The following is an 11139-nucleotide window of genomic DNA, read 5'->3' on the forward strand; positions in this document are numbered from 1 at the left end:
AAGTGATATCAAGGACATCCTCAGCAGAAAGAAGAGGGCGTTCAGAGATGGAGACAGGGAGGAGAGGAAGCAGGCACAAAGGGAACTCAAGGTCCGTCTGTGCAAAGGAGTCCTATAGCAAAAAGGTGGAGCAGAAACTTCAACAAAATAACATGAGAGAGGTCTGGGAGGGGATGAAGACAATCACAAAAGCAAAGGGGAACACAGACAGAGCAAACCAGTTTAACCAGTTCTTTAATAGGTTTCACTGTGATGCTAATGTGTCTCCTAACTGCCCTGCTCCCCTCTCAACCCCCTCAGCACCCATCTTCAGCAGTCGGGGGAGGTCATGGACAATACCACAGATCCCCTCTCCCCCACCATCACCAGACAGGATGTCAGCAGGGAGCTGAGGCAGCTAATGCCGTGTTTCCAGTACGTGGTACCGGCTCGACTTGACGCAACTCTATTCAACTCGGCCTTTTTGCCTTTCCATTACGGAAAAGGACCTGGAATCTGGTACCCTTTACTAGTTTTTTGGTATCACCGAGGTTCCAAAACTGGGGACCAGAGTTTAAAACGTGACGTGTAAACACTGCAGACCACTGATTGGTCAAAGTTGTCCCTGTGACCTGTAGTATTACAATAAATAGATGCAGAAGTTTACAGTAAATATAGCGGTAGGGTAATCCACATGATGACAGCCCGAAAAACTACACCATGGTTTGTCGAGTAGGTTCAGGTGTAAAAATTCTGCATGAGTTTGATGAGACAACATTCAACGAGTGACTTAATCAGCAACTCTCTGAGCAGACGACATGAAAGTAATGCGTCGCATCGCTATGATGTCCAGGTACTGTAAAGTCGGTAGTATCTTGTAATGGAAACGGTCTCCAGGAACGGGACCTGGTACCCGAGTCGAGTCGAGTTGAGCTGAGGCGAGCCGAGTCGAGTCGAGCCGGTTCCACGTAGTGGAAATGCAGCATAAGAGCCAGCAAGGCAGCTAGACTGGACAATGTGTGTCCCAGGATATTAAAGGCCTGTACTGCTGAGCTGGGGGAGCCTCTCCAACACATCTTTGACATGAGCCTTCATCAGGGGAAGGTGCCCTGCTGTGGAAGATGTCCTGCATAGTTCCAGTCCCCAAGAATCCACACCCAAGTCAACCAGAGGACGTCAGACCAGTGGCCCTGACGTCACACGTCATGAAGACCCTGGAGTGGCTCCTGCTCTACCACCTGAGACCCCAGGTTCAACACGCCCAGGTCCCCTCCTGTTTGCCTACCAGGAAAAGGTGGGAGTGGAGGACGCCATCTTGTGCCTGCTGCACAAGGCTCACTCTCACCTGGACAGAGGGAGTGGCGCTGTGAGGGTGATGTTCTTCGACTTCAGCAGCACCTTTAAGACCATCCAGCCCATCCTTCTGAGAGACAAGCTGAGCAGCATGGGAGTGGACTCACACCCAGTTACCTGGATTCGGGACTACCTCACGGAGAGGCCTCAGTTCGTCAGACTGGGAGGCTGCACATCGGAGACTGTAGTCAGCAATACGGGGGCACCACAGGGCGCTGTACTGTTCCCTGTTCTGTTCTCGCTGTACACATCTGACTTCCAGTACGAGTCTGAGTTCTGCCACATGCAGAAGTACTCGGATGACACTGTCATTGTTGGATGCACCCAGGGTGGACAGGGCGGGGAGTATAGGGGCCTGGTGGAGGACTTCGTGGGATGGTGCAGCTAAAACCACCTGCAGCTGAACACCTCCAAGACCAAGGAGATGGTGGTGGATTTCAGGAGAAATTGACCCCATCTCCAGCCCATTTCCATCAGGGGCACGGACGTGGAGGTGGTCAGGACCTACAAGTACCTTGGACTGCAGCTGGACAATAAACTGGACTGGTCAGATAACACAGACAGCATCTACAGGAGAGGACAGAGTCGTCTGTATTTCCTGAGGGGTCCTTCAACATCTGCAAGAAACTGCAGGTGATGTTTTACCAGTCTGTTGTGTCTAGTGTTCTCTTTTATGCTGTTGTTTGTTGGGGAGGGAGCATTAAAGAAAGGGACATTGCAAATCTGGACAGACTGGTGAGAAGAGCTGGCTCAGTGGTTGGTACAGAGTTGGTCTCCCTGGCGTCAGTAGCAGAGAGAAGGACCCTGGAGAAGATTCTCTCCATCCTGCACAACTCCCAGCATCCTCTGCACAGGACAGTGATCAGACAGAGGAGTGTGTTCAGCTCCAGGTTGCTGTCTCTGACCTGCTCCACAAATAGGCTCAGGAACTCTTTCATCCCCCTGGCCATCAGACTGTACAACTCATCACCGAGTGATCAGGGGGGGGGTCTCTATCTAAGTCATGACCACAATAGGACTGATCCAATGAGACTGTAAAACATCCAAGCACCTTATGTAGCTGGACTTCACCTACTTTTCAAACCACCGTAGATCACTTAAATCACTGTTACACTTAAATCACTGTTTCACTTTATATCGCTGCAACACTTTATATCCCTTTTTCACTTTATATCACTGCCCTGAAATGTGTAAATAAAATCAGAAGTCTTTATTTACAGTACAGTACAGGAAGCTCTTTTAGAGGAAGTTCATTAGCAAGTGTCTTTTAGAGTATATATACTGACCTTAGTGTCAACCTGGTTTCTAACCCACTGTTTTGTTTTGTTTTGGTCTGTCTGTTTTTTGTCTTCTTGTGCTGTATGCAAAGCTGCTGAATACTTTAATTCCCCTCAGCCTTAATAAAGTATCTATCTATCTATCTATCTATCTATCTATCTATCTATCTATCTATCTATCTATCTATCTATCTATCTATCTATCTATCTATCTATCTATCCCTGAATGTCAAGAAAACTGTTTCTATGTGCATTTCTATTTGTAATAAGCCTGTGAACAATCTGTTTGAGGTAATGATTAAAAATGAAATAATTACTGAGGTGAATGAGGTCAAATACTTGGGAATTACACTAGATAAGACCTTCAAATTTGATAACCAAGTTCAGTACATCTGCAGGTTGAACCAAACCTAAACTGTTTGTTTTATCAGAAGAGACCAGTCATGTAAAGCTGCACAGCTTTACATGCACACAATGAATCTCTCCTATTTGTCTTACTGCATCACATCATGGTCACAAACTTCCCAAGTCACTCTCAAACCTGTAATAACAATATATAAAGAGGCAAAAAAAAATATGGATAAGAAACCAATGAGATGGCACCATTGTGGCATCAAGAAAAAACACAACCTTCTTGCATGTGAAAACTTCATAATTTACTGTAATATCAGACTGGTTTTTAAATGTCTTCAGAATTATGTCCCATCCCTGTTTTCTGCATTAGTAAAAAGACATTGGAGCTCAAGCCAAGTAAATACATGAGCTTCCTACAATGGTGACTGTATTGTTCCCAGGTGCATAACATCATTTGGACAGTCTGCCTTTTCAGTAAAAGGGGCTAACCTAACCTTTAGCCACTCACTTGAAACTGGAGACTGATGTAAAATGCTTTTAAGAGAGGGCTCAAAGCATGGTTAAAAGCAAAACAACAGTGTTCACATGTATAGACATGGACTGTTATTATTATTTTTATTATTACTATTACTATAATTGATGTCATCAGGAATCTTACCTGTTTTATTTCCTGTTGTTGATCATATGTTCTTTTTTTAGAAAAGCCGCCTATGTATTGAAAACTAGCACGTGTGCTATATACACCTAAGCAAAGCATCTGGTCTGTCTTCTGGGACAGTCTCAATGTACTTGTGATGTCCACATCAAACAAATTAAATTAATTTACAACACAATATGGAATACATGTTACCGAGTAAGGTAGCACATAACAAACACAAATTTGAGTGAGATGGCAGACATTCTCATGGGTGGCAATGCAGCTATGATTAACCATTAAAAAACTGTGAAAAATAATATTCTATCATCATTTTTGCCCAACTGGTTTGATTTGAGTCATCATTTGTTGAAAATAGGGTATTTCAGTACACTACAAAGTACAAGTCAGTACAGTATGTACACAGGGTACTGCATGTGAGTGTACTGATTAAAATACACAATTTGAGTCACAGGGAACCTCTCAACACAACACCGTTGACGTCATCTGTTCACTTGAAATAAGTTTACTTTCATTTCCACCAACAGTGACAACATATGTTCAAAAACAAATGCTTTAAATAATTAATCAAAAAGGTCCAGTGTGTAAGATTTACAGGGATTTAGAAGGCTCTAATAACAGAAATGGATTATACTATCATTTACCACATTTTAGATGGACCAGTGAACCTATTTGTGCATGTGTTAGGGTGGCTGGAGGGAGCTAGAGTACCTGGAGAGAGCCCATGCAGACACAGTTAGAACATGCAAACTCTATGCATAAAAGCTGATGCCAGTTGGTGCTGGAATTGAACCCAGATCCTTCTTGCTGTGGAGTGATGCTAACCACTGCACCACCATGCCACCCTCAGAAAAGGAACATGATATTCATGATCATATTGTCACTAGTGTAGAATCACCTTGAAATAAGAATTGCTGTGTTTTTCGTCACCTTGTTTATAGTGGTGGTTCACCTTTAATGACTGCAATGTTTCTACACTTGCTCAGAATAGATGTTTCATAGTGGGCCACAAGTGTTAAGATGAAAAAACCCGGAACGGACATGACAAATATCACTTCTAAAGAGGGATTTTTCTTTTTTTGTGGCCACTTCAGGTTACAGTGGCGTAAGGGCCACTGTAATTGGCTATCTGCAACTTTGCCACGAGAGGTCACTAAATCTTAAACACTGAAACTTTGAGGAAGAATTTAAATAAAATATTAAAACAAAATTTGTAGGACTGCTGGAAGCAGTGAGAGGAATGCAGTGTCTTCTGGTGGTAATGGATCAAAGTGACTCACGTGCAAAGACCTGGAATGAAAGAACAGTGTTAATGATAATGCTATTAGCAAATTACACAGTCCAGCTTTCAGTCACTAAAGGACATTATTTAAAGGTACAAAACATCATCATACATTTATATTAAAACTCACAAATGTATTTAAAGCCAACAAACACAGTTTTAGGAACATCTTAGATTAAGAGAAATCTTTACCTGACAATAGATGTACACGGCACCAACTAGGTAGATAAGTGCCTTGGAACGCATTGTTACTCTAGAGGGAAAAAAGGCATCAAGGATAAACCAACAGCATCAACTATGAACAAGAAAACTGAAAAGACATATCTGTAGCCTACACCTTTATCTGTGCCACTAGGACAGTGTTGGCTAATTGAAGGCATATAGAAAAAACCAAGCCTGCACTGAAACCAGGAAAAATATGAATTCAGTACTCTGCAAGTTGCTGATCTCATTTTACTTTAGCAAATTGCCTTCTTTCTGTGCCTCAAATAATTTTATTCATTTGAAGCAATAGAATGTCATTAAGTAATTTCTCATTCAAGATTTCTGAAACCCTTGAGGACCTACAACTATTTTTGTGGTGACATCCAAATTAATTTCTATATACATTATCCACTCCTAAATGTCATTTATTGGATTTTCCTCTGCATTTAGCATTTTTCAGTGAAAATTTTTAGTCACTGATCATGTAGATGTTTGTAAAAGCTCAGCATATATTCTAGTGGTGGGCCATCAGGGCCAGCAAGGCCTTCTCTGCTGGCCTTTAAGTGGAACTAAGCAACATTTTACCATTTTGGTTCTTCTTTGCTGTTTTTGTAGCATTTTTCTCTGCAAAGCCCCCCCTACAGTTTCGGAGTAAATATTCACTGTCATAAACCCACCGTTAATCCACCTCCACCGACCACGTGCATTTGTTTTCAATGAAGCTGGCGATGAGAAGGTAAAACATAGTGATCAAATACGCTACTGGAGTGGAACAGAATGGGAAACTTTAGCTGGACATTGAAGTTTTGGACATTTGTTTTCACTTCACAGGGGAGGTTGTGGAACCGGAGTTGCTCTCAAGCTAATGTTTGCAGCTAATGTTTGCAGCTCGGTGCTAACAGCTGCAGACAGAGCCTCAGACCACTGGTTCCTGTGCCCATAACCGGTGTGTCATTGTGACCCGTCTATCTGGATGGCTGGGGGGGGGGGGGGGGGAGACATGCAAACAGAAACCCCCTGGCCAGAAAAAAATTAAGAACAACTGAACAACTGATGTTTTCTGCATAATACATCTTTACCTGAATGCAAAAATGAATATCTAAAACCAATGCCATTTGTTAAACTATCTAGGTCTTATTGGTGAATCAGTGTTGCAGAAGATGCAGCAGTTTTCTCTGTTATTAATAAAATAACCATTGAATTTACTGTGAGCTTTTATGAATAGCTACATGGTCAGTAAACTAAATACAGGAAAACACCAGATTCTACTGAAAAAGGCCTTTAGCAAAGGCTAAATATGGAGAACGAAAACCATATGAAGTCACTACAAAATTTGTCCAAGGCCTTTAAGGGTTAATCAAAGTTTCAAATAAAGAATATATACTAGTGGTGGGGCATTGTCACAGTTGGTACTTTTACCAAAAGGGTTAAAGGTTAAGATTACTTCCTCTACCACAGTTCATTTTTAACATAAAGCCAATCCTTTTTGCGCTAAGAATTTGGTATGTAGAAAGTACAGTAGGTATATTAAATATACATACTAAAATCATATTCCAGTTTACTTGCCTTTGTCAGTACTACCTTTTTACAAAACCGTCTGCCATATAAATTGACATCCATGGTTATAAATCCAAATTGCAAGCTGCAATTTGAAATTTAAATTTGATGGTACATCAAATCTATTGTAACATTGTCATCTAAAAGCTTACATCTGCAGTGACCTGTTATTTTTCCTTCTTCTATTTTCCTTCCCTTTTTTGTGATATTATATGTTTTTAATGGAAGCTTATCTTTTGTAAACCAACACTGGTTTGCATCACTTTGCATTTGGATTATCAACTCAAACATTGAGTTGGCGGTGGTTTTCACTGCTTTATACAACAGAGCACTGTCCTTTCCTGGAAGCGCCCACAGCGGTTTATGCTTTTTGTGCCCACTTCATTTTCTTGTTGAAGCTATTTTTAACTGTTGTCACAAAGCGGTCAGCCGACACTAGGCCACACTAAACTACACTAGCAGCATTTGAGTGCTGCTAGTGTAGTGTAGTAAGCATGCATATAAGATGTTACTAAAAAGACTATGTCCCTCAACTGCAGTTATGCGGAATAGTAACAACAGATACATTTGACTCTTTTTGAGATTGTTGTGAGCACCGTCTTTTCCTATTTTGAAGTAGTATGTCAGGATGTATCCATAGCCAAGCATATTATTTCCACATGGATGTTGTGTATTACATCATGTGAGCATCTATTTTAACCCAAACTTTGATCTTTTTTGAAACCAAGTAGTAATATGGCAGCAAGTAGCAGCTGTATAACTATTAGTAATTAGTAACAAGTAAATTATATTGTATAAATTATATGCAAAATTAACCTCTGTATCCTGTGTAAAAGTCATGTGCTGGTGCAGACATGCATTGCATATTCCACTATGTATTTTTTTTGTGCAGGCTTGTTGGTGTAAATAGCTGCATATCATCAAAAACTGTAGCCGACCCTGAACATCTCTTGTCATTTCTAAACGAACTGCCATTAGGTAGAAGACTCAGGGTACTGAAGTACAAAGCTAATCTTTTGAAGTTGCCATTTTTTTCAATCCTCATTAAGCTGCTGAACTCCAGAGCTTTGGTTCATATTACATAATGCAACAGGTAGTATGTGTGCCTGAGACAAACTTCCCCCTGAGGATAGTAAAATTCACTATTACTGTGCCTATTATCAATGTATATTAATTGGTAGTCCTTAAATATATAGGCATTGTCATGAATATTATTTAATAGAACTTTTCACTGTTTTGCCCATTGAAAGATGTTCATTCTTTGCTGATGATCAGTAGTCAGTCTCAAATTTTCACGTCTATGTTTTTCCAAGTAAAACTTACTTAATTATACCATTTAACAATTTAGGTAAAACCCCTCAGTCTTTGTAAAACCTTTCAGATCTGATGGATTTTACAAAAAAAATTGAAGTACATGAAACACTCTCACCTTAGCTTTATAAGTACCAGTACACAAAAAGTAGATGAGGACCCATAAACCTGCTCAGCAAAAAGGTATCCAACTGTACAGCATGTTCTTCTGTCAGAGGCAACACTGGATTAGACTCAGTGTTCAATAAGGTCATGTGTCAGACAGTTGGACCTGGAAAGGGACTCTGTGTGTGTGTGTGTGTGTGTGTGTGTGTGTGTGTGTGTGTGTGTGTGTGTGTGTGTGTGTGTGTTGAGGTGGGTGTGTATTTGGGACACTGATGCCTGGCCTTTGTGATGAGAGGCCATTTGCATCAATGGCATAGCTTCATGCCATCAAAGCTAGTCAGCACATGCACAAAGCCTTTTCAGTTTTCCATGGATATTTGTCTACCAAATCATGCATCCCCTTCAGGAGGTCACAGAGCAGCTGCCTGTCTCACGATTTGGTTTCCTTAGAACAAACACTTTGAAATCAGACCCTGCAGATCCGCAAGTTTCTTTTTTTCCCAGCTTTCTTTGAGACTGTGTGCAATACTGATGCTGTGAAGTCACTAACTCACCTAAAGACAAAAAAAATCTCCTCTTCTCTTCAACAGGCTCTTTTCTCATGATTATGTTAGTTATGAAAACATCTACTTAAGTTATGCTGACAGTTGGTCAAAAATACAGTATGTGACTTTGCTTAGAACAGACATGACTGTTTGCTTTCAACATAGTCATGTCTGTTCCAAACCGGCCTCCACCTGCCTCTAGCCTGCTTTTGTGGATTACCCCTGTGTTGACTAGGAAAAACATATTCTGGTGATTTGCATAGCACCAAAATGATCATCTACAGGAACATAAGTGATATATGCTGCATCTGTTAAAGTGACAAGATGCATCTAGCTTTCTCTGTGGACTTTATTCATATATATGACATCAAGTTTTCACTAGAATAAGGACTCATGAAGGAAATCTGGGCCAGTTTGTGTGGTTTGGTTCCACACAGACCTGAAGGCAGAAGGAGAGGAAGTAGAAAATGAATGCGACCAGTGTGCACTGTTTGTCTTTGGCTTTCTATATGGCTATCGAGTGACGTCTGAAGACAGAGTTTGGAAGTTTACATAGATGAACATGTAGATATGCATTTGCGGTAGGAACTTGAGCATCAGTATGGAGGAATTTGTCTCAAAAATCAAGAAAAACTACATGCCTCCTCTAAGTGTTCAAATGAGACCCATGTACAGTACGTGTGTGTTTATGAGCAGGCAACTTATTCCTAAGCATTTCCATATAATGGAGACATGACGTGGTAGGCCTTCATATTGTCAATAGATCGCCTCATTTGGTGGAGGAACATAAATGAGGACTAAGATACATTTTTTCTGGGGATTATTCTGAGCTCAGTCTGTCCTTGTAATGTTTATTCATACTGTCTGGCCTGTTGTGGACGTGAACATGGAATACATTTATTGCTGCTGATCATAATTTATATTAAAGCATATAATTGATTTCTAAGCTGATATTTAATTATATTAGTCTTGATAGTTTTCTAATTCAAATTAACCCTTAAGGACCCACAACCATTTTTGTCACAACTTCAATTTTTTTTTTTTTTTTTTTTTGTCTTTCCCAAGTAATTTATTGTGATATTATCCACTGAATTTGTCATTTTTCAGTCAAAATCAGGCATTTGCCTATACTGAATTTACTAATCGTGTAGATGTTCATTAAAGCTCAGAGTAAAGTAAAAGTTTATTATATGAAAACAGATAAAACTGAAGAAAAAGTGATTTTTTACCAGTAAAATATATCATTAACTGAAGATAAATCAAGTGTCTCCATCAACTGTCATTTATCAAACTACATGGGTTTTACTGGTGAATCAATGTTACGGAAGATGATGGTGTTTCCACCTTCACTATGGAGCCTCTGGACATCCAAAAGGATCATATATGATGACCATGAAAAGATGACAAACTGCATTTTACAACAATTATTTACATGTATTGATAGGATTAGTGAATCAACAGTTTGTTTGGCAGTGGATGTTTGGGTCATTATGGGTTAACATAAAAACCATTAAAAGACTATTTCTGGGCATTTAAGAAATATATCTTACAGGTTGAAAGTAAGAATTGATGAGTTTGATCGTTTGACTGAAATTGGATCTAGTGCATTGAACAGAATCTTTGCTGAAATTTATTTTTGTTAATAAAACTGTTACATATTTGCTGTATGTTCCAGTAGTATATATACAAAGACTAAGAAATGCATGTGCGGTTAGGCATTTCAGAAAAAAAAATCTGAGTATTGTTAAAGCTATATGGGATCATCTAGACCAGGGGTGTCAAACTCATTTTAGTTCAGGGGCCGCATTCAGCCTAATATGATCTCAAGTGGGCTGGACCAGTAAAATAATAACAATGAAAAAAGTTAAATTAAATTATGATAATATTTACATCCACAAAGTTTCCTTAAAAATCTGAATAATAGGAACAACTTACAATGTCTTGAGAAAAATAAGTGCAATTTAAAAAATATTATGCCTCTGTTTATCATTTACTCATGTACATTATAACTTACAGATCATGGTGGATCTACAAATACACATAACATTTAATAACAGAATGTTGGTAAAATTGCATTTACTTCTCTTAAGACATGGTGTTCATATTTTTTCAGGTTATTCACATTTTTTGTAAAAGTATAGTTTGTTAATGTAAACATTTTCATGTAATTTAACTTTTTTACACCAAAACAAAGAGAAAATTTGCAGTTGTCATTATTTAGGATATTATAATATTTTACTGCTCTGATCCATTTGAGAACTAATTGGTCTGTATGCATCTCCATCACTCAAATTAAAATGATTTTGACACTAGTGATTGTTAATTTCTTCAGCGTAATTTTTGCACTTCATAAATTCATCCCTGTGATCTAGATCAGGAGTGTCAAACATGAGGCCCGTGGGCCAAAACTGACCCACCAAAGGTTCCAATTGGCCCATGAAATGAATTGGCAAAGTGCAAGTAAAGATATTAACTGTCAAGGTTGTTGAACTCCTTTTAGTTAAGGGGCCACATATT

General features: G+C 39.4%; 1 protein-coding gene across 1 annotated transcript in view; it reads right to left on the reverse strand.

The window, feature by feature from the left end:
- Nucleotides 1–8195, reverse strand: part of adgrf3b (adhesion G protein-coupled receptor F3b) — a 52461-nt gene extending 44266 nt beyond the window's left edge. Inside the window, exons 1-3 of the mRNA XM_030128941.1 lie at nt 8091–8195; nt 5093–5153; nt 4899–4908 (exon numbers count right to left, since the gene is read on the reverse strand). Coding sequence (XP_029984801.1) covers nt 4899–4908; nt 5093–5146 — 64 coding nt within the window. The 5' untranslated portion in view covers nt 5147–5153; nt 8091–8195. The remainder of the gene's footprint in view (nt 1–4898; nt 4909–5092; nt 5154–8090) is intronic.
- Nucleotides 8196–11139: the final 2944 nt, after the last annotated feature.

This window comes from Sphaeramia orbicularis, chromosome 24, assembly GCF_902148855.1.
Source record: "Sphaeramia orbicularis chromosome 24, fSphaOr1.1, whole genome shotgun sequence".
Classification (NCBI taxonomy): domain Eukaryota; kingdom Metazoa; phylum Chordata; class Actinopteri; order Kurtiformes; family Apogonidae; genus Sphaeramia; species Sphaeramia orbicularis.